The sequence below is a fragment of the Lonchura striata genome, chromosome 1 (assembly GCF_050655825.1).
Source record: "Lonchura striata isolate lonStrDom1 chromosome 1, ASM5065582v1, whole genome shotgun sequence".
Taxonomy (NCBI): domain Eukaryota; kingdom Metazoa; phylum Chordata; class Aves; order Passeriformes; family Estrildidae; genus Lonchura; species Lonchura striata.
The window spans coordinates 5,398,509-5,420,363 of NC_140703.1; the positions used below are offsets into that span (position 1 = coordinate 5,398,509).

The 21,855-nt window shown below is 56.8% G+C and overlaps 1 protein-coding gene and 1 long non-coding RNA gene across 18 annotated transcripts in view; one reads left to right on the forward strand and one right to left on the reverse strand.

The window, feature by feature from the left end:
- The window catches only part of LOC110473097 (uncharacterized), a 22,586-nt gene extending 825 nt beyond the window's left edge, over positions 1 to 21,761 (forward strand). The window contains exon 2 of the long non-coding RNA XR_014956988.1: positions 155 to 21,761. This is a non-coding gene — a long non-coding RNA (uncharacterized LOC110473097). The remainder of the gene's footprint in view (positions 1 to 154) is intronic.
- On the reverse strand, positions 1,171 to 20,247 carry NUMA1 (nuclear mitotic apparatus protein 1). 17 transcript variants are annotated; one of them, XM_085583597.1, is made up of 26 exons: positions 20,030 to 20,247; positions 17,389 to 17,461; positions 16,394 to 16,482; positions 14,645 to 14,724; positions 13,854 to 13,936; positions 13,685 to 13,765; positions 13,358 to 13,442; positions 12,825 to 12,954; positions 12,138 to 12,292; positions 11,678 to 11,795; positions 10,156 to 10,273; positions 9,676 to 9,816; positions 9,232 to 9,354; positions 6,833 to 8,929; positions 6,130 to 6,171; positions 5,152 to 5,220; positions 4,939 to 5,049; positions 4,640 to 4,858; positions 4,402 to 4,538; positions 4,090 to 4,306; positions 3,108 to 3,375; positions 2,864 to 3,000; positions 2,563 to 2,751; positions 2,158 to 2,229; positions 1,870 to 2,031; positions 1,171 to 1,663 (listed from the first exon to the last, which is right to left on the reverse strand). In XM_085583597.1, exons 2-26 carry the CDS (start codon positions 17,428 to 17,430, stop codon positions 1,628 to 1,630), a joined length of 5,001 nt encoding a protein of 1,666 aa, XP_085439723.1. In that variant the 5' UTR covers positions 17,431 to 17,461; positions 20,030 to 20,247; the 3' UTR covers positions 1,171 to 1,627. The 17 variants fall into 17 exon arrangements, with proteins under 17 accessions (XP_085439723.1, XP_085439509.1, XP_085439573.1 ...); XM_085583383.1 differs by having other exon boundaries at positions 2,119 to 2,229; XM_085583447.1 differs by having other exon boundaries at positions 3,093 to 3,375.
- Positions 21,762 to 21,855: the final 94 nt, after the last annotated feature.

Consider the following 21,855-nt stretch of genomic DNA (forward strand, 5'->3'; position numbering starts at 1 on the left):
TGTGAGTCAGATATGGGGGTTACTGCTGGGACGGTAACCTGATGGGTGGGGCAGGTTTGGGAGGCACCGAGGTGGTGAGATGGGGCTGGGGGGCTGAATGGTTCCAAAGCCAGGAGATGCCCAAGGTCATCAGATTCTCCTCTCTCCCCACCAGGCACCGGAGGCATCCAAAGAGAAGTTACACTCTGGCAGAGTGTTGTCTCCAAAAGATCCTGAATGCTTCTGGTTAAAATCAGCTATGTAGTGTCCTTCTCCTCCCAGGTACCTGGGGATTTCCTCTGGGGGGCTGCATGCGGAGGTGATCCCTCTGAGCTGCTAGGGTCTCAGAAGAGGTGGGTCAAGGCACAACAGGGTGCAGTACTACCTCTCCTTGTTAAGCTGAAGAGAAATTATTCATGTAATTCTTACTCTCTCAAAGTGGGATGTCGTTCCTGTAGGTTACAGAGAATTCCGTGCTTCTTCCTATGTCCAGAACAAGCTAGACTGGAGGGGAGGGGTTGGTACATGATGCTGTGTCCCTGCTGTGTGTGCAGGACCCCAAGGACCTGGCAGAGAACCTGCTGAGTGAGGATAGCATACAGCCCTGGCTTGGCTGCCCCAAGGATCACAGCAGGCAGCTGAGTGTGGAGCTGTGACTAGAGAGAGCCAGTCCCATTGGCTACACTGACATTGATACTTTCCTGTTCCCCATTCCCATGCAGGAACCAGCATGGCAGCAACTGCAGGGAGATACCAGGGGCCCCGTCCTCACCTCAGTGCCTGCAGCAGGACAGCAGAGATGGGGACAAAACCTCTGTCACCACCTTGAGGGTTGAACGTGCAGTACTACAAGGGGCAGAGACACTGCAGCCCCCAGACATTTGTGGCAAGGCTGGTGTCAGGATGGAGAAGGTGCTTCCAGCCCTATAGCCAGGTTTGGTGGGGTTTGAAGCACTGTAATGGCAGGGGTTGCTACTGGAAAAGAGTAAGTTAAAGGAGAAAAAGAAGACAGAAATCTGCACTATGACTGCTTGGTAGTACAGCAAGTTCCCTGGGTGAGCATCCTGCCTCAGGACACCCTGCATAGTTCAGTGATAGGGCAGGGAGGAGGTCATGCTTTTCCTCCCCTCAAGCCCTGATAAGGGTTCCAGTGCATGGAACTGTAGGAGAAGGAAGCCAAGACCCCTCAGATCAGGTGAAAAATACACTTTATTTACAAGTAGAAACAGGACTGGGCAGGTGGGGGCGGGGGGGGTCCCACACACAGGGAGCAAGGGTTGTGGCCCTAGGGATGCTAAGTTTCACCTCTGTCCCTGTAACTGGGGCTGCAGGATATCCCTGGGGAGAGCTCAGTCCCTCCAGCTGCAGCCTGGTGCCAGCCCCTGCACCCCTGTGTGTTTCTAGCCCTCAACCTCTGTGCATCCCCTTGCCTTCGGTCCCAGAAGGGTTTAGGGTGACAGTGGGTACAGGAAGGGCAAGGGGGCCTTGCCATGCCCAGGGCACGCCCACAGTTGTCAGTGGGATATGCAAGGCAGTCTGTGGGTGGCCCCACCTGTTCACCCTCAGTGCTCCTGGGCCCTGGGGGGACAGGAGGAGGTGAGGGAGTGCAGGTGGGGGGCCAGGGCAGAGCCAGGGACTGGATTCTGGATCAGGATCGCTTGTCCTTGCGCAACTGGCGACTGACCTGGAAAGGACAGAGCGAAGACGGGAGGTTAGGGACCACGAACATGGCCGAGCCTCATGCAGGGACCTGCCGTTGCCATAGCACCCCAGAGACAGCAGGGACTGTCCCCCTTTCCCCCACGGCCTGTATGAACCCAAGGCAGGGCCTGGGGGCACTGGGGTGAGCATAAGCCCAGAAGTGTGCCCTGGGGGTCAGGCAGTACCTACCCTGCCCTTTGGGGACTTGGCGGTGGCGATGCGGGATGAACGGCGCGTGCCGCTGGAGGATGTGGGAGTGCTCCTCTGGGCGACTGCCCGGCGCAGCAGGCGCCTCCCCAGCTCCCTGGGGGTGTTGAGGATGCTGAACGCCATCGACTGGTGCCTCTGAGCCTGTAAAAAAGGGGCAGGACCATCAGCTCAGGGTGGGACAAGACAGAGGGATCCCTCCTGATCCCTCTTTTTCCCTCTGAAGCTTACTTGCGTGGCTGGGGCAGGCTGCTCGCTGTGTTGACTGACCTGGGAACCACTCTGCTCACTGCGGTCCTGGGTGGTCTGTGGCCGTGGGAAGCAGCTGGTTGGCTTCTTTGACTGGAAAACAGGGGACCAGCTAGTACTGCCATCTAGGGCTCAGCCTGCTGTGGGGCTGGCAGCAATGAGGGCACTGAGGGGGCACAGGGAGGGGATGTAATTGAGGGTAGCAGTGCCCAGGGAAGGCAGAAGGCTCAGCCCTTCGCCTCTGGAATGGCCTCCCTGCCAGCACTGGGAGCACCACCAGTACTAGGTATAGCACTGGATGCTGGGAACAGTGGGAACATGTGGCGAATGGGGATGTTATCCACAGGGCCACAGAAGCTCCCTCAAAACCTGGAATGCCTCTTGTTCCCAGCAGGGTGCTGTGATGGGGAACTGGGCTGAGCTCACCGGGGGGGTGTCAGGGCCCTGGTGGGTCTCCTCCGAGAGGCGCTTCCTCTGCTGCCGGGTAGTGATGCTGCTGGCCTGGCTGCTGGTGGCGATGATCTGGGAGGCCTGCATGCTGCCACGTCGCAGCGTCTCTTCTGGGTCCCCCATCTTCACATCCTCATCTGTGATGGCTCCCAAGGAAGTGGAGGGCTGGGGAGGAGATGTGGGGATGTTTGCCGAGGGGCACTGTCCGTTCCCAGACACCCTCCCAAACCCCAGTTATGGACAAAGGGCTGCCTAACCTCTCCCTCTCGCCCCTTACCATGCTCTCTAGGGGGTAGCTGGTCTTCAGGTGAGGGGGGCGGGCCTGGTTCCGCCGCTGCAGCTCTGCAATGCGGTTCCAGTCGTCCAGCTGCTCCGGCTCATCCTGGCATGTGCCCAGCTTCATGGTGCTCCGGCCTAAATCCAAAGCAAGGAAGGATGAGAGGGGGTTCCATGTAAGACCTGACTCCCCCAAGCCAGGGCAGAACCACGCAACCAGCAGTGCCTACCCTGCCCACACACACCGAGGCTGGAGCTGCTGGTCTGCTGCAAGCGCAGGGAGCTACGGGTGACTGGCCGGTACCCAGGGAGGCCCAACAGTGCTGACTTGCCAGGGGTCTTCTCTGGGGAAGAGGCTTCCAGCTTTGCAAGAGTTTCCTGGGAGGGGAGGCTGGTGAGGGAACGAGTGGAGGCACCTGAGCGGAGACGGCCCTTAGCAGGGGAAGACGTTTTTGTGGACTGAGCCAATGGGATGTTCTTGATGCAGACCAGTTCGTCAGACTTTGCCTGTTTCTGGGAGAGAAAAATCCACAGATGGGTTTTGGTTGAATGGAACTTAAAGCTCATCTCCTTCCATTCCCGCTTCCCTTGTCTGGGGACACCAGGTTGCTCTAAGCTGCATCCAACCTGGCCTTGAACACTTCCAGGTATAAGGCAGTCACAGCTTCTCTGGGCAACCTGTGCTAGGGCCCTTGCCACCCTCACAGGAAGAATTTCTTCCCAATATCTCATTTAACCCTGCCCTCTGTCAATGGGAAGCCACTCCCCCTTGTCCTGTCGCTCCAGGCCCCTGTCCAAAGTCCCTCTCCAGGTCTCTTGGAGCCTCTTTAGACACTGGCAGATGCTCTAAGGTCTCTCTGGAACCTTCTTCTCCAGGCTGAACACCCCCCCCACTCTCTGTCTCTCTCCAGAGCAGAGGAACTTCAGCCCTAGGGAGAGCTTCTGTGACCTCCTCTGTCCTCACTCCAGCAACTCCATGTCATTCTGATGTTGCAGGTCCCAGAGCTGGAAGCAGCTCTGCAGGTGGCATCTCACCAGAGTGGAGCAGAGGGGCAGAATCCCCACATTGCACTGCTTCCTACGGTGCTGGGGATAAGCTGAGGACATGGCTGGACTTTAGGCTGCCAGTGCATATTGACATGTTCAGCTTTTCAATTCCCAGAATGCTGGGTCCCTCTACAGTGCTGCTCCTGATCCCTGCATTCCCCAGCAGGGCCCCCTGCTCACATCTGTCATGGTGATGTTGATGGTCGTGCGGCGGTGGGCGGAACGGGTCTTGCGCCCCGAGTCGAGCGAGAAGTCACCCGGGAAGTTGGCGCGCGTCTCAGAGAGGATGGGAGTAAAGCAGAGACTCTCCAGTCTCTGGGGCAGCTGCTGAGACAGCAGTGAGTCTTCACTGTCTGATGGCAACACTGAGACTCCCAACTGAGAGCTGGTAGCCTTCCTGCAGAGACAGAGGATGAGGGTAGCACCAGCAGGCTTACCAGGCCAGCAGGAACAGTGGATTTTTGGGGTGCTGGAAGCAGATTGATCTGGTACCTGGGAGAGCTGAGCAGCTCTGTCTCATCAAGGCTGTCAGTGCTCTGGTCAGCCACACTCTGGCAGGAAGTCTCCTGTCCCTTTACTGTGGCAGTCATCTTGCTGAGTTCCTGCACCTGTCGTTTGGCAACCTCCACCTGGAACGGGAAGCAGGGAGGAATGCATGGATCTGTCCTCCAAGTGAGGTGGTGATGAAAACAAAGACAAGGAGGTTGAAGCTCATCTATGCTATACTTACCTGAGCTTCCAGGCTGTGGATCTGACTGGTAAGATTCTTGCAGCTCATCTCAGACTCCTTGGCCTGCAGGATGTTCTGCTGTAGCTCCTTGGCCAGTCTCTCCGATTTGCTCTGAAGCTCTGTGTTCTCTTTCTGCAGGTGCTCCATGGCCTTCAGCTTCTCTGATAGCTCCTGGTTCTGCTGCTTCTTGGCATCATAATGACTTTTTGCCTTCTCCATCTAGGATATAAAGCAGAAGGATCATGTCCACCTTCTCAGCAGTGTCAAGGACAGCAGGGCCATACTAGCTCCCAGCATACCTGCCCTTTGTAGTGCTCAGCTGCCTGCTCCTTCTGGGTGAGCTGCACCTGCAGCTCTGCCACCTTCTCCTGATGGCTGGTGACTGCTGCCTGCAGCTCCCCTTCAAGTGCCTGTGGGTAGGGAAGAGACTGGCTTAGAGGCAACCCAGGTGAGCCCCCTAGCAGCACCAACAGCTGCAGGGGTCAGCCCCCAGGTTTTTAGTCCCTCTTTACTTTAACTCTCTGCTGCTGGGTTCTGGTGGCCTTCTCATGCTGAGTCAGCTTTTTATTCAGCTCCTCCACCTGGAAGAAAGAACATGGCTTGGTGAGATCTGCACCAGGCACAAAACTAAAATCTTCCTGTGGGCAAGCACAGCCCCTCCTCTCTAGCCAGCTCTAAGGCACAATGAAGAAATTTCCTGCCACAGGGCAACCATGCAGCACCACACACCACCAAGGAAGATCCCAGGACATGGCAAGGTGACAGTCACCCCATGTTAATCCTTACAGCAAGACTGGTTGGAACTACACAAGCATAAGGAGCAGCCATGTGCTGGAAGCAAAGCCTGTGTTAAGTTCCCAGTGCCCCAGAGCTTGCAACCTGGAGTGCCAGAAGTAATCCAGCACTCTTGACACAGGTAGCTGGCTGCTGCAACTTCTGGCCTGGCCATGGTCTCCCTGCTCCAGGGGATGCTTGAGGAGCCCCCTGGTCAAAGCCACAAGGCCTCTGCAGAGTCCTGGGCTGCTCTGACTGGGACTGGACAGGGAAATGTGGCTTTCCCAGCATTGTTTCCCAAGTGCTAACTCCTATCACATCCGAGATCAATGCTGCTCTAGCCACATCTGGACCATACTGAGTGCAGCTGTTCCTACCAGTTGTACCAAGAGCTGTGTCTTGATTAAAGGTGGGGGGAGAAGCCATCACAGCACTGACAGTCCTACACTGAGGAGCCCTGGATGCTCCTGGCAGCCACTTGCTGCATGTGCTGCCATGCCAAGTTGCAGGCATCAATGTAAAGGAGCAGGTAGCAGGATGGGACCCTAATTGCTACCCACTGGAGGTGAAGGTGCCCAGGGACTTGGAGCCATGTGCTCCATGGCTGGGTCCATACTGTGAACAGTTCACAAGAGGAGAGGGTGGCTTCAGCAAGAAGTCACAATCAAGGAGGGCTGTGCACTGTCACTGATCAGCCAGATCTTGGTGTGTGTTACCTGCTTAGTTTGGTCCTTCTGGATTATCTCCAACTGCTCCACCTGCAAGCACAAAAGGCAGAGGTGAGGCATAGGCTGTTTTTCATAGAATCATGGAGTCATTTGTGTTGGAAAAGCCCTCTGAGATTGAGTGCATTGCCAAGACTACCACTAATCCATGTCCACATGTCTGTTAAATCCCTCCAGGGATAAGGACTCTACCACTGCCTTGGGCAGACTGTGACTTGGCTGGACAACCCTTTCAGGGAAGGGATATTTTCCTAATATCCAACCTAAGCCTCCCCAGGCACAATTTGAAACTATTTCCTATTGTCATGCCACTTGCTAACTGGGAGAACAAGTTACCTGGGAGACCCCCATCTGGCTGCACCCTCTTTTCAGGGAGCTGTTTCACCCTTTCAGGGGAGAGACTGTTTCCCCCTAGCCTCCTTTTCTCCAGGCTTAGCCCCGCCCCCCAACTCCCTTAGCTGCTGCTCATCAGACTGGTGCTCCAGATCATCCCCCAGCATTGCTGCCCTTTTCAGGAAACACTCCAGCAGCATGTCAATGTGACAGTCCCTTTTACACCTAGAAATGTGTCCCACACCCCTAGTCCTTGTGCTGAGCAGGACGTGGGTTTAGGGGTATACAGAAAGCTGAACACACCCCTTTTCTGGGAGGGGTCCCCCATCCACATCCCTCCTGCTGGGAGTGGAACCCCTACCTGAGTTGTCAGTCTCTGCTTCTCTTCCAGGAGTTTCTTCCTCTCTTCTGAGGCTGCTGCTTTGCTGCTCTCATATTCCTTACTCAGGTCCTCCAGCTTCTGTGCTGCCTCCTTAGCCTCCTGCCTGCTGCTGGCCACCAGCTTCTCCGATGCTGCCCGCAGCTGCTCCAGCTCCTGCAGGTGCCGCTCCCTGGCCTGGCCCAGTTCCACCTCGAGCTGCCGCTGCCCTTGGCTGTGGCTCTTCCTGAGTTCCTCGGCTAGCCGAGCGTTGGCCTGTTGCAGCCCTGCCAGCTGTGCCCCTGCCTCTGCTGCGTCAGCCTGCAGCCGCTGCACGGCCCGCTCCTTTTCCGCCAACTGCTCCCGCAGTGACGGCACCTCAGCCACCTTCAGCTTGGCCTGCGCTAGCTCAGCTTGCAGCGTGGACACAGCTTTTGCTCTCTGCTCCAGGTCCTGGTGGTGCTGGCTTTCCAGGGAGGCATGCTCGGCCCGAGCGCTGTCGAGCTCCTGCTGCAAAGCAGCCAGGAGCTGCTCCTTCTGTAGGCACTTGTCCTGGCAGACCTTTGCCTCCTGCCGCAGCTCATCTTCCCGCTTACTCTGGCAATGGCGGTCCCTTTTCAGGGCCTCAATGGTCATCTGCTGTTTCTCAATCTCTTCCTGGCACCGCTGCACCTCTACCTTCATCAATGAGCACCTCTCAGCTGCACGGGAGGCTGCGGTGGCCATCTCTGTCTGCAGCACCCGCAGCCTCTCCTCCAGCTTCTTGCTCTTCTCTGACTCAGCCAGGATGAGGCGTTTTAGCTCCTTGCTCTCCCCTTCCCCTTCCTCCACCTGGTGATGGAGGATGGAGACCTCATGCTCCAGGCTGCTGATCAGGCTGTTCTTCCTCTCCATCTCCTGGACACACTGGGACACTTGTTCCTTCCAGCTCTCCTTCTCCTGCACGGCAGAGCGGAGGGACACCAGCTCCTTCTCTGCAATCCGCAGTTTATCCATGGTGCCTTCCAACTCCTTGGATTTGAGCTTCTCCTGGGACAGCTGCTGGGAGACTCCCTCCAGTGCCTCAGCAGCTCTCTGGGCATCCGCCTCCAGCTTGGCCACACGCTGGGCTGCTGTTTGCTCTGCCACAGCCATCTTCTCCTGCAGCGATGAAATCTCGGCCCTCAGCTTCTTCTCCTCGTTCTCCTTCTCCTTTGCCCATGACTGAGTCCTGGACAAGTCAGCCTGGAGGCCAGCCAGCCGTTCTGCCTGGGCCTCCAGCGCAGCCACCTTCTCCTGCTCAGCCTGCAGCTGCTGACAAGTCCGGCTGTGCTCCTGGCTCAGCACCTGTATTTCCTCCTTCAGCTGCCTGTACTCTTTGTCCTCCCCTTGGGCAGCAGAAGAGGCTCCCATGGACTGCTCCTGGCTCTCCTCTATCACCTGGCGTGCGGCCAGCTCCTCACCCTGCTCCCGCAGAGCTTGCTCCCTGCCCTGAACCAGCTGCTGTCTCTCTGCCTCCAGCTCAGCAATCCTGGCAAGGTTGCCCTCCAGGCACTCAGTTGCTCTTCTCTTCTCGTCCTCCAATATTCCCTCAGTGTTCCGCAGGGATTCCTCCAGGAACAGCAGCTGCTCCTGCAGGCGGCTGTTCTCCCGGGCCAGCTTCTCCTTCTCAGCCAGCCTCTGCTGGCTCTCCTTTAGCCTGCCCTCCAGCTCCTGCAGCTGTGCTTTCAGGGCCTCTGCTGCCACTCCCTGCTGTCGCTGGGCATCCAGCTCCAGGATCTGGGCTTCCAGTTCACCGACCTTGTGGCTCAGTGCTGTCTTCTCCTCATCCATGGCCTGTAGCTGGCTGCTCAGGGATGCGTTGGCCTGCTGGAGCTGCTGCACGACAGAGTCCCTTTCCCGCAGGGTCTGCTCATGCTGGACACTGAGGGCAGCCAGCTGTTCAGCCTGGCTCTCAGCAGCCTGTGCCTGCAGGTCTTGCTTGAGTTTCTCTCGGGCCTGGTGGCTCTCAGAGAGGGAGCTCTGGAGGCTGGTGACAAGGCTGTCCAGCTGCTTATTCTGCTCCTCCAGCTGCAGTCCTTTGGCCGTGAGGCTGGACACTTCCTTCTTCAGCTCCTCCAGCTGGCAAAGAGAAAAGCAGGGAGACTGTATTGGGTCTGACTGAGACAGAGAGATAGTGCTGCTCAGCAGTACCCAAAACACTGGTGTGTCATCAACCCCTTGCCAGCTCCCTGGCAGCAGTATTTGCAAATTCAGCCCAAAAGGAGCTCTCCCAGAGACAGCTCAGCCCCACATCCCCTTATCCAGCAGCAGAGAGCGGCTCTGCCCTACATGGCTTTGCCATGCATCTCCTGGCACCTGCTGCTCTCTCCAACTGGAGTAGTTTACCATTCAAAGCCCTTGCTGCAGGAGCCCCAATGTACCTTCAAAATGTCCCCCATGACTTCTCCCTTCTGCTGGGTGCTGCACTCCTCCAGCTTGGCCAACTGGTCCTCCAGCACAGAAATCTTCCCCTGTAGAATCTCGATTTTCTCTTCTGAGTATTTCTGGGGACAGAAATGGCACTGAGCATGGTGCAAGACAGAAGAGCCAGCTAACCAAGGAGAGGCACAGTCACCCACCCAGTACTGACACCATGCTTTTCCAGCAGCTTTGTCTCTCCCCACTGCAACGACAGCAGCCAGTCCCACCAGGGAGAGGCTTCCCACAGGAGCTAACAGTTACACAGCTTCTCCCTGTGTGCTGCACAAATGGGCAGGAGGCTCCTGGCTGCTGCACCCTGCTTGCAGTTGGCATGTCCCCCAGCTGGTGGGGGGGCTATGGGGGAGCTACAGGGGATGCACCCACCACTCCCCAGGCCCCCTGACCTTGTCCTGCAGGGCTGCCTGCAACTCCTTCTCCAGCTGTTGCTGCTTTTCCTGCGACTGTCCCATGGCAGTGGTGTGTTCCTCCAAGAGCTCATTCAGGGCTCGTTGTAGTTGGACCATATTGCTGGCGATCTCCCGCAGCTGCCAAGTGAAAATCCACTGAGTCCAGAAGAGAGGCAGAGTGTGCCTTTGCTGTTCAGGGCTCTGCCTACTCCCCATTCCCAAGAGCTGCAGCACATACGAGCTGGGTTCTGGGTGTTCACCACATGCAGGCAGCTCCACTCAGCCCCAATTCCCCCACCAGAGTTCCTATTTGGATCAGGATCCAGAGCCTAAAGCAGGCTTGGTCACTGGATCAAAGATCACATTAGCAGAACCATAAACATCCCAGCATCTGGCACTGCCATCAAATCCACCCCCCTGGGTTTCATCACAACTAACTGGGCTGTGGGGACATGGAAAGGACACTGCACCCCATACCTTGAAGGAAAGATCCCCATTCTCCTCCGAGAGCTGGTTGATTTTTCGGTCCATCTGGGATTTTTCAGTCTTTAGGTTGTGGCACTGCCTGAAGGCCTCATGCAGGCGCCCCACCAGGCTGCAGGAAAGGAGGTGGTTAAGGAGGTGGTGCGTGCTGGCAGCAGGCAAGGATATCACCAGGGATCGGTGCTGCTGGATATTGCCACAGAAACTAAAGGTACCAAGGGATTCCATGCTTTGCTGTGATTCTTCCATCAACCCAGCTCTAAAACTGGGTCCCAACAGGTGGCAAAGCAGACTAGAGATAAGCAATGTTTGTGCTTTGCAGAAGCCATACTGCTCCAAACTCAGAGCAGAGGCCACTGTGGGACTCCAGCCACTCCCCTGCAAAGGGAAGTAAGTGAGGAAAGGACAAAAAAAGACATGGCACTTTCAGTGGAGGTTGAGCAGACTTCCTGAGTAAACAATAGCACAAGGACAGAGCAAAGGCCAGGATGAAGTTTGACAAGTGATTTCAAGTGTGTGATGAAGTCCAGTACATGGGATCAAACTGAAGGCCTAGGAAATAGGCCCAGCCTATTTCCAGTGGGATCATCCTGAAAGCTTCACCTTTTCCAGGGCAGGTGAGACCCATAAGGGCAGCACACTTTTTTCACATAACAGGAATAGCTGCTCCCTTGCAGAGTTTGGGTTAAGAGTTGTTAGAACAGGCTGCATGGTTTGGGACTGGATCCATGTCCACTGCAATAAAAATGGGCTGCAGAGCATAACTGCCCTGAGGGGAGGCAGTGTGATGGTAGCACAGCTGTGTCATGGGCTGATCCCACAGTGTGGGCAACAAGGGAGGAGGGGATTCTACTCCTCTCTGGTGGGACCCCACCTGCAGAGCAGCCTCCCGCTCTGGGGTCCCCAGTATCACAAGGATGTGGAGCTGCTGGGGCAAGTCCAGAGGAGATTCTCCAAGGCCTGCTGGAGCCCCTCTGCTCTGGAGACAGACTGGGAGACCTGGGGATGTTCAGCCTGGAGTTGAGAAGGCTCCAGGGACACCTCAGAGCACTTTCCAGCACCTAAAGGGGCTCCAAGACAGCCGGAGAAGGACTTTGGACAAGAATCTGGAGCGACAGGACAATAGAGAATGGTCTCCCACTGACAGAGGACAGGGTTAGATCAGCTATTGGGCAGAAATTCTTCCTTGAGAGGGTGGTGAGGCCCTGGCACAGGTTGTCTACAGAAGCTGTGGCTGTCCCATCCCTGGAAGTATTCAAGGCCAGGTAGGATGGGGCTTGGAGCAAACTGGTGTACTGGAAGGTGTCCCTGCCCATGGCAGGCACATTCCAACCCAGGCCCTTTTTTGATTCTGTGTCTGCTGTCTTCTCCCCAGCAGCAGAGGAACAAGAACGAGGTTTACTTTCTCCCCTGTTTCATGCACTGCTAGGGAAGAGACAGACAACATAGAATCTGGGGATGTGGGAGTGACGAGGTCCCACCTAGGAGGAAGGAGTGGATGTTCTTGAAGAGTTACCTCTCATTCTTCTCCCTCAACTCCTCCATTTCTTTGGGCTCCAGTTGGTCTTCTGCTTGCTTCTCATTGAGCTTTACCAAGTGATCAATCCGCTGCTGCATCGTAGTGATCTGAGCATCTGGGGAAGGGGGCAAGAAAGGGCCCGTTACCAACTTTTCATGTCACCTGAAGCCCCACAACAGCATTTCTGCATGGAAACCCTCTGCAGCAGGAGATCAAAGAGCAAGGCTACAAGTGCTGCTGCTCAGCATAGCTGTTGCTTCAGTCACGGCTTTTGTTGCCCAGGATATATAAGGGAATACAAGATGGAAGAAGGAACCTGGAGTCTCACTTGTGGCATGGCAGGATGGACCATGCATGAGCCAAGCTGTGATGGGGTCACAACAGAAAAGTCAGAGAAACAAGAGGAAATCTCTGCCCCACAGACCCCTCCCTGCACCCCAGGACATCCTGGACTGACCCTTCTCCATGATGAGCCTGTGATTCTCCGCCACCTCCACCTCCAGCTCTTCCTGTTTCTTTCTCTCAAAAGCCAGCTGCTCCTTCAGCCGCCGCAGCTGAAACTGGGGGGTCTGCATGATGTCCCCCATGGGCGAAGATGGAATACTGGGCAGGCTGCAAGGAGACACACACAATCTGGATTATCCTGAGCCAGCACAGGCCCCACGCAGCCAGACTCACTCTGCTACCCCCATCTCTGGGGCAGGTTCTCCTGCCTGGATCCCCAAGGAACTGCTGCCTTAAAAATCTAGGACAAAACAACACACATACAAAACAATTTCAATAAAGGAGGTAATATAAAAGCTGGTCTTTCGTTGGAGGCCTCCAGGGGCAAATATGGAAAAATGCCTCCACTTGGAGACATGGTTTACTGGTGGCCTTGGCAGTACCAAGGGCACAGTTGGACTCGATGGTCTCAGAGGGCTTTTCCAACCTGAATGACTCCATAATTCTAAAAGGAGCTAGAGCCCAAGCTCACCTCCATCATCCATCCCCACATCATGCCCAAGCAATGTGCAGCAGGACAGCAACAAGGCATTCCGGGGAGTCAGTGTGCAGCCTGGCTCCATCTGCAGCTCCCAAAAGCCACCCTACCCACTCCTCCCTTCCCTCATTTCCCGTGGCAGGCCGGAGGCAGGGCACATACTTGGTGCTGGGGAAGGAGGCGATCCTCTGCAGCTCCAGGAAACGCACCTCTCGCTTGTGCGGGAGAGAGTACACTGGGGAATGTTCCTCAGAGCTGCTGCTGCTGAACACACTGGACAAGGACAGCTCTGCTGAAAATAAAAAGGGAGATGAAGGCTGTGATCTTTAATATCTAAAAGGCTGAGCAGCTGAAATCTCAGGGGCACGAGAACCACAAATTCCAGTAGGGATAGAGCTGAGGGAGCCAACGGAGAAAGCCATAAACCTGCCCTACATCCCCATCCCTCCTGCTACACAGGCCTCTCCCATCAACTCTGCTCCCACAAGACTGTCAGCACCCCACCTGCTCCTTTCCTCCACGGAAAGGCTGAGGTACTGCTGAGTAGGAAGAGCCAGCAGGTCTAAGGTAGCCATATTCTTGGAGTTTACAGGGGACTGTTTTGTAGCTGAGCGCGTCTGGGTTGTACAGCTGCCTTTACAGCTGGGCAGCTACAGCAGCACCAATAGGAGGAAAAGCCAGGGCCCAGCACTTACCTTTCCTCTGCAGAAATGGCTCCAAGTTCTCATTTAGGCACTCCTCATTATCCAGCACAAATTTGACAATTGATGCCAGTTCAACCTGTGTTGGAGGAACTGCAGAGTTAGGGGCTCTGCTGCAGGTCACAAGCAGCACCACAGCAGGCGTGGGGCGGTGGGCAGCTACCTGCCTGCCCACACTTGCCCACCAGTGAGCACCACAGTGCCCACTGCACACCATCTTTCAACAAGACCCAGGAGGGCAAGTCTCAGAGCACCTTCCCCCAAAGGAACTGCTGTTTCCTCTGCACCCCAGATCCAGAGGAGGAAGCCCAAAGGGATTACCTGGGTCTTGTAGTCAAATTCATTCCAGTCCCCAGAGTTCTTGGAACTCATGGAGGTGTGATACAGGAGCAGCACGGCCACCTGGGCAAGGCAGGAAAAGCATGACTAACCCCAGGCAAGTCACAAGCACATTGGTACCATCAGGGACTAAAACATGCCACACAGTTACCTTGGCCAGCTCCAGCTCCTCTCCATCCAGGAGTTTCTGTGCAGAGACAAGGTTTTCTGCAGCCAATTTGTGCCGGCAGTGCTCTGTACGTGAAGCAGAATTCAGTCATACAGGAGCCACTGGGCACACTGCCTCCCCTGAGGTGACAGTCATGGCCAGGAGGGCACTTGTAATGCATCCCCAAGGAGAAGGGACAGGAGGCAGGATGGGCTCCAGAGCTGTTATCCCAGTGGTCAGCCTTGGCCATTTACTCTGACCGACTTTGATTCCCCTCCCTGGAATTCCACCCTAAATCCCAACCTCCCCACCTTGGCATCTCCCCTTCAACATCAGCACAAAGAGCTCCATCTCTGGGTGGGATATGAGGTGGGATGTGGTGTCTTCCCACAAGGAAAGGCTGAGAAAAGAATGTGAGATACTTCCCATTTCCCCTCACAGGATTTCTGCTTGGGTAAAGGTTTTCAACTGGGATTTGAAGAGCTTGACTCCAGGTACCCAACTAGGAAAACTGCTCCAAGGCAGCATCACCAGAGCAGCCACTGGCACCCTGCCCTTCACACCCAGGACCTCCTTTGCTCTGAACCCAGGCTCTGACAAGGATTTCCATCTGGAAGTTTCCCCTTCCACAGGCTGCTGCAGGAAAGCTGCTGGCACCTCGCAAAGCTGTTGATGTGGGGTGAGGGGGTCACTTTGTGAAGGGGGAAGCTGCAGACAGCAGACCAGACTCCCTCAGAGGTCAGGGGCACCGAGCAGGGGCAGTCACTTTCCCCAGCACCAGTTGAGGGTCTTACTCTTTAGGAAACCATGGATGAAGGAGATCCTCTCTGGCAGCGGCTGCTCCAGCACAGACTCCCCCTCCTTGCTCCTGTGGCTGGAAGAGTGCAAGGTTTGTATTAACTCCTTCTGCAGGGATTAGACCAACACTGCGTTTTGTGCAGCAGGGTTTGCTGAGCCAGGGGCTGGCTCTGGGGCACTGCTCTTCCTTCTGCCCCCACACCAGGGCCAGCAGAGCCAGAACCAACAGGAATACCCTGGCATCTCCCTGCTGGGAGAGCAGCTGGAGCTGGGCTGCCAACACCCCCCTGCACTGCTTCCTATTCTGCCTGCCAGCCCATCCAGCATAGCACAGGGAGCTTGTGGTGGCCCCTCTGGCCAGGAAGTACCACAGGGGCAGTCCATGCGTGGACCCTGGGGCTTTTCTTGCTGGATTTTGGGGAGGCCAAAGCTTCCTCTTGCTCTTATTTGTGACTACACTCCTCCTGAGCAGCCACCAGTTCATGGAATATCCTGAGTTGGAAAGGACCCACAAGGGTCATTGAACCCAAGTGCAGCTCAGAAATGGCATGCCCAAAAACCACACCAATCATGCTTGACCAGCACTGTTTCAGTACTGTCACTTACTCCCAAAGTGCCAAAACCAGGAACCTGGCCTGGGACAGGGGCTGCCACGAGGATTTGCTCCTCCTCACAGACTTCCCCTCGTGCCACCGGGAGCTCCTCAGATCAGCCAGCTGCTGTGGCAGCTGCCCTGCTGCCACCCCACTGCATCAAGCCATGGCCAGGCCTCTTTAGAGAGCACACGCCACCAGGATCCCACTAATCCGAGCTGGAGCACAGACCCAGGAGATTAACCAGGTCTGACTAAATATATCTGCGGTGCAGCTCCTTCCTCCCCACCCACTGCAGGCAGATCCCTGCTCCAGGCAGGCTCTCCTTGCCCTGCACAGGAGGTAATTATAGCTGACAGGCTCCCAGTGAGCCTCCCTCCGGAAGGGTTTGAAAGCAATGCATGGCAGCCTCACACCCTCTCAATGTGTTTTGTCAGCTCCTTAACCACCAGGCTTCGTCCCACCTCTGATGCCCATAATGGCCTGTAAATGTTAGTTGCCCCTTGATCCCAGGGAACAAACACAATTCCTGAAGGAGGGACTCCTCCCACCCCTGCCCAGCCACCTCAGGTCCCAGGACAGAGCACACAGGCTCCATCCTGACCACACTCTACTCAGCAGCAGCCTGACATCCCCTGGTAACAGAAGCACTTCATGAGGCAGAAACTGTCCTTCTTTACACTGCTTTCCAGATACAAGGCTTCCTCAGGATCCCAAGGATGCCACTCAGGAAAACTTGCTGGGCTGTTCCCTCACCAGAGGGACATCAACAGAAATGAATAATCACCTGTGTAGCTGCAGGAACCCCTGTGCCACTGGCAGCAGCACTCAGGTCTTTTCTTCAATGCCAGGAGCAAACCCAGATATTAAGTGCCAGATGTGACAACAAGTCTCAAATTACAGGAACTCTGACCAAAGCAGTTCCTGGGCAGCTCTGTGGGACCCAACAGCTCTGCAGGCAGAGCAATGGCACAGAGGAGATGGAGATCCCAGCATCTCATATGCCAAGGAGGAGTAAATACCCCAAGACCCCCACTCCCACCCTGCCCAAGACAGGAGCCCCTTAGCTCCTGGGGGCTGAGGCCATGGCTCCAGGGACAGTGCAGACCCAGCTGTGTGGTTTGAAATGTGTACACAGCTCCCCATACTTACATTTTGTGGATAATTCTGATGAAGACGCTACAGTCCTGGAGCTGGGACAGATCATTGAGAGGATCAGGACAAACCTTTGTGCTGTTCACCTAGAAATGGGGTGGGACAGTCAGAAGGCAGAAACCAAGACAAAACTATGCAGTGCCACTCAAGTCCTGGCAGGGGACAGCAAGACTGGTCTGGGGGTGAAAGTAAATCTACCCCTTTAAACCACTCCTTCCCAGGGAACAGATGAACATGATTCCCACAGCCCCACACCTGAGAGTCTGGCACAAGTCCCATTTATCACACTGCTGGACCCCTCTTCCCTGGAGAGGCTGAGAGACCTGAGGGTGTTCAGCCTGAAGAAGAGAAAGCTCCAGGGAGACCTTAGAGTTCCTGCCAGTGCCTAAAGGAACTTCAAAAGAGCTGGAAAGGGACTTTGGACAAAGGCCTGGAGTGACAGGACAAGAGGGAATGGCTTCCCACTAACAGAGACGGGGTTAGATGGGATATTGGGAAGAAATTCTTCCATGTAAGGGTTGTCCATAAAAGCCGTGGCTGCCCTATCCCTGGAAGTGTTCAAGGCTCGGTTGGATGTTGTTTGGAGCAAGCTGGTCTAGTGGGAGGTCTCCCTGACCATGGCAGGGCATTCCAGTTAAATGAGCTTAAAAGCCTCTTCTAACCCAAACTATTCTGTGAGTTTTCACTTGGACACAGCAGTGCTTTGTGAGACAGATCCAACAACCCCTTTACAGTACAGCTGCTACCTGCTTCAGGCTCAGCTCCATCTCCCAGGCTGTTTCCATGACCAGACCAAGCCATTCCAGCATTTCTGGTTGCTCAACAGGAAGGGTGAGCAAGGCTTCTCCTGCAAACACCCACCTGCCCAGGAATGGCAGGAACTGGACTACCCTAGGACCTGCCCCAGCCACAATCCCTCCTGTGACAAGCCTCAGCATCGAGCCTCAAAGCTGCCAGGGCTGGCAGCAGCATGCAGGGGAGGGGGGACTTACCCAAGCAAGGAGAGCAGCAACTCTTGCACCGTGAAGAGACATTGTGGCCAGCCTATCAGGTCCCTGTCCAGACCTAAAAACACCAACAGAGGGGTGGGGGGAGGGGAATAAAAAAGGTAGAGTAATTATGTTACTAAATTACTTTCACCCAGCATCAGGCATTTGTACCCACCAAGGGAGGATGTGTCCCTGCATCTGGGACATCCCAGCTGTGCAGGAGCAGCCAGCATCCTCCTGCTTCCCCACAGGCACAGAGTGGGAAGCAATGCTGAGCAGCAGCCAGGTCTACTCCCACAGATTAGGATCCTGACATGGGGTCAGTGGAAAACTGCTGCTCGGGCTCCTCATTCTCCTGCTGTGCCTTCTTCCCTCCCTCTCACCTCCAAGTGTCACTAACATTTCTTGCCCAGCAAGGCAGTGGCCGAGCCATTGAAGCACTGCCAGCTCCACTTCCCACAGCTACCAGTGAAAAAACCACCTGCTGAGGTACAGGGAGCTCTCTGGGCATCACTGCATTGGGTGGGAGCAGGGATGAGCTGCCCTGACAGGATCTGGGATCACTGCCAGGTCCCCTTCACAGCGACCTTTGCCTCCACGCTGGCTGTCCCCTGGTAGTCTTCCAGGGGAGGGAACTGCTGGGAGCCAAAAAGTCGCCTAGATGAGGAGGGAGCTCCTCACCCGGTATTGCACCTGAACACTGCTCGGGATCTGCAGCTGCTCAGCACAGCACAGCCAACCAGCCACGGTGGCTTTAGGGAGTACAGAGCTCCCACTGCTGTCGGTCCAGCTGGGAAGCTGGGATCCTCAGCAGGACAGGTCCTCCCTCCAATCTGGCTAAAATCCAGCTCCCTGTGTCATGGCTGGGTCACTCAACAACTACTGTCCCTCCCCTCGGTGGCACAGACAAAACTTCTCCCTAAAAATCTACCCAAAGGCACAGGGCACAGCACTCGAGCAGCACTGGATGCAGACCCTCGGAAAAAACTGTGTCCCACCAGCGTCGAGCTGGGTTTTACCAGAACCAGCCTGCAAACACACTGGTTCCTGGTGTGAGATCTGCACAGCGGGCAGGGCTACCCGCTCCTGCCGCGGTCACAGCCTGGCTTGTCCCTGGTGACACTGGCCACCCTGAGCATCTGAGACAACGCCATGACCCTCGGTGAGGACGCGCCATTGGCGATGGCAGGCGGGAAGCGGTCGGGGAGCCCGCCAGCGGCCGTGAGCGCCTCCCAGCCGCATCCCCGAGGAGAGCAGCTGCAGGGGGGCGGCGGGGACCGGGGAACGAGCCCCGGAGGCGGCGGCGGCGGCGGCGGCATTGTCCTTCCCCCCTTCCCCCGCGCCGCTCCGGTCACAACACGGCGTTACGCAAGCCCGCGCTCCGGAGCTCCCGACGTGCCAGCGCTCCGGGGGACGCGCCCGCGGGCCGTCCCAGGCCGGGGTCCGGCTGCGGGGAGCACCCGGGCAGAGTGAGCGACCCACGGCAGCCCCCGGCACGGACGGGCCCGCAGCCGGCGCGGGCGGCGGGGGAGAGCAGCCGCCGACCCGAGCGCCCGGATGTTGGCGAGCCCGACGCGGCCGGACCCGCACCTCGGGGCTCCGAGGCGCCGGGCCGGGAGCCGCACGCTGCGGCGAGGCGGCGGAGCTGGGCGAGCTGAGCTTCGCCGCCCCCGCCTCGCTCCCCCCCAGCCCCGTGGAAAACAAAACGAGGAAGAGGCAGAAAGTCTTTGTTGGGGCCTTACCGGGGCCGCGCGGCCGTCGTCGGCGCGCTGGGGTTAATCCGCCATGAGCGCTGGCAGGCCAGGAAGGGCCGGGGAGCCAGCGGCCACGCACAAAAGAAAAGTTGTTGAGCTTCTCTCGGCGGGGCTGGCAGGCGGCGGTTCCCCTTCCTGGCCCTGCGCCACCCCACGTCACCGCGCCGGGCCGCGCTCGTTAAAGGCGCACGGCACCGAAACCTCCGGCGCCGCGCCGTGCGGAGGGGGAGCGCCCGACCCCGGCCGCGCTCGCTGCCGCCACCCTGCCCCGGCCAGCGGCGGAGAGCTGTGCCGCTGCGGCCGGCTCTGACCCGCTCCCGGCCCCAGCGCGGCTCGGGAAAGCCGCGGCTCGGCAGAGAATGGCCCCCGATGCTGCGTCTCCCTCTAACCTGGCCGGACTCACATCCCAGCTGACCCCTGGAAAACTCCCCCCGATACGCACACACCCCCGCGGGCGCGGATTCGACGGGAACCGGACCCCACGGGCCACCAGCTAGACGAGGGAGGAGTCGGGCGAGGAAGGGACGCTGCTGTTCCGGAGACTCTCGGAAGTCATCGCCGCAGTGCCTGGGCTGCCTGCGGAGGCTCAGGGCCGCGGGATGGGGCTGCCCCGAGCACGGCCCAGGAAGGGCACAAGGAGAAGGCTCTTCGGAACCGGTGCTGGGGGCAGCAGAGGAACTTGCGAGGAACGCGGTCGCCGAATGCCTTTAGGGACGGGGACGCCGCCGAGCTTGGCCCGAGACGGAGGCTGTGCCACAGACGTGCCCCGCTCGCCCGAGGGTTCCGCGCTTTGCCCGCCTCTGGCACAGCCTCGCTCTGCGGCCCTGAATTCACCCCCGCCGAGCAACCACCGGGGCCCGCCCGGCGATTGACCTCAGCTTTCCCCGTACCGTGACCGTGGCTGCGAATTTGGTCCGTCTCCGGCGTCGCCGGGGCTCCAGCAGTACGGACGATGCTCTGGAGGCTCCAGCAGTACTGACGATGCTCTGGAGGCTCCAGCAGTACTGACGATGCTCTGGAGGCTCCAGCAGTACTGACGATGCCCTGGGGGCTCCAGCAATATTGGCGGTGCTCTGGAAGCTGCCGGGGCCCGTGCCGCGGCCGCTCTTATTCGAACGGCAGCGCCCGCCCCCGCTGCTGCCCATTGGGCACCGGCGGGCGGGGGGCGGCACACGGCGGGCGGACCGCGGGGTCCCGCACTCGCGCTGGGCTGCGGGGGACAGCGCTCTGCCGGCCACCGGGACCCTCGCGGGCTACTTGGGGGACACATGCAAGATGCAACAGTCCAAGCGACGGAAGCCCTGGTGTCGGGAGTGGGTTACAGGGCTGCTTGGGGCCACTCGTGAAAGGTAACAGTAAGACAGGTGGGACCACGGGGGTGTGGGGGATGTGGGTCTGAAGCCCGCAGTGGGAGGTGAGGACACATGAGGGGAGGTTGTGTGACACGTGGAGGGGGTTGTGCGGGGCCACACGGAGTACTGGAAGGCCACAGTGTGTCAGGGGACACGTGGGGGACTCTGGCGGTGTGTCACACACAGACACCCCACTCTGCCCTGCAGTGCCAGCTAGGCAGGGGTCCTCATCAGCCCCCAAACCTGTCCTGACCTGCTACCGGGGCCTCGTCTCACTTGGGGGGTCCTGTGCTTGTCCCCGTGGCCACAGCCCTATTTCACCCTGTAGAGGCCCACAGAGGTTTAGTCACGAACTGGATTGTGGTGGCGAATGTCCCCACCACTGCTCAGGCCCCACCAAGACCTGAGAAATGCTTGTTAGGCTTTGGCCTTCACAAAGAGCACCCAGACTAAGCCCCTCTTGAGCTTATTGGATATAATCTGTTCCAAGGAAGTAACAGATGTTTATCGAGCATCTGTTTTTTAATGAACAGACTTGGAAACTTCTTTTTCTTGCCTGAGTAACAACCAATGTGGAACAGTATTTTTGTTGTTGAACCTTCAACCAAATTAAATTGTGGCCAAGATGGAAAACTACTATGACTAAAGCCCACTCTCTTGCAACCTTCTAGACAGCAATCCAAAGTGAGACCCTTTGAGTTCTCAATTATAAAGGGCTAATAATGCATACTGAAGCCCACTCTCTAATGACCCCATAAACCACAGTCCAAAATAAATCTCACTGAAAATTCTATTCCCAGAACATAGGAGAGCTAATGTGTATGTCTCAAACATAGATAACTGGATGGTTGTGGCGTCTAGCAAGGACTGTTGGTAATAAACAAGGCCTGCTGATCTTAACACGCCATAACAAGGTATGGCTAAAGAAGAGAGGCAAGGTGAGATAGAGCAGCACTGGAAAAACATCCTTGTTGTAGGAAAAACATCCTTGTTCTAGTTCCTGCTGATAAGCACAAGACAGTACAGCATAGGAATGAGTGGCAGGAAGTGGGCACGGACTATGGGTAGGATTAAGGTGACCAAAGACCCCTAAACCCCTCTGACCCATTTCCAGGAAGACCTGAAAGAACAGACTGTGCATGATAACTAATTTGCATAGAAAATGAGAACTCCGTCTTCAGGCTGGGGAAACCTACCCATAAAAAAAGGTACCCTGCAATTTCCATGCCAAGTGTGTAATTTACTAATAAAACTTTCTGATTATTTGCCAGCCCTGACTTTTGACATTCCTTTGGACCACGAGCATTTAGGAATCTCAGGTGCCTCCTTCCCCTTAAAGGTGGGTCATCATACATTCCCTGTCC

Excerpts from the sequence above, each read along its gene's own strand:
- NUMA1 (XM_021535357.4), bottom strand. The coding sequence starts at position 17,430 with ATGTCTCTTCACGGTGCAAGAGTTGCTGCTCTCCTTGCTTGG. Across the intron at positions 5,221-6,129 it reads AGAAGGACCAAACTAAGCAG|GTGGAGGAGCTGAATAAAAA; the intron begins GTAACACACACC and ends TCTTTCTTCCAG. Across the intron at positions 3,376-4,089 it reads TCAACATCACCATGACAGAT|AAACAGGCAAAGTCTGACGA; the intron begins GTGAGCAGGGGG and ends TTTCTCTCCCAG.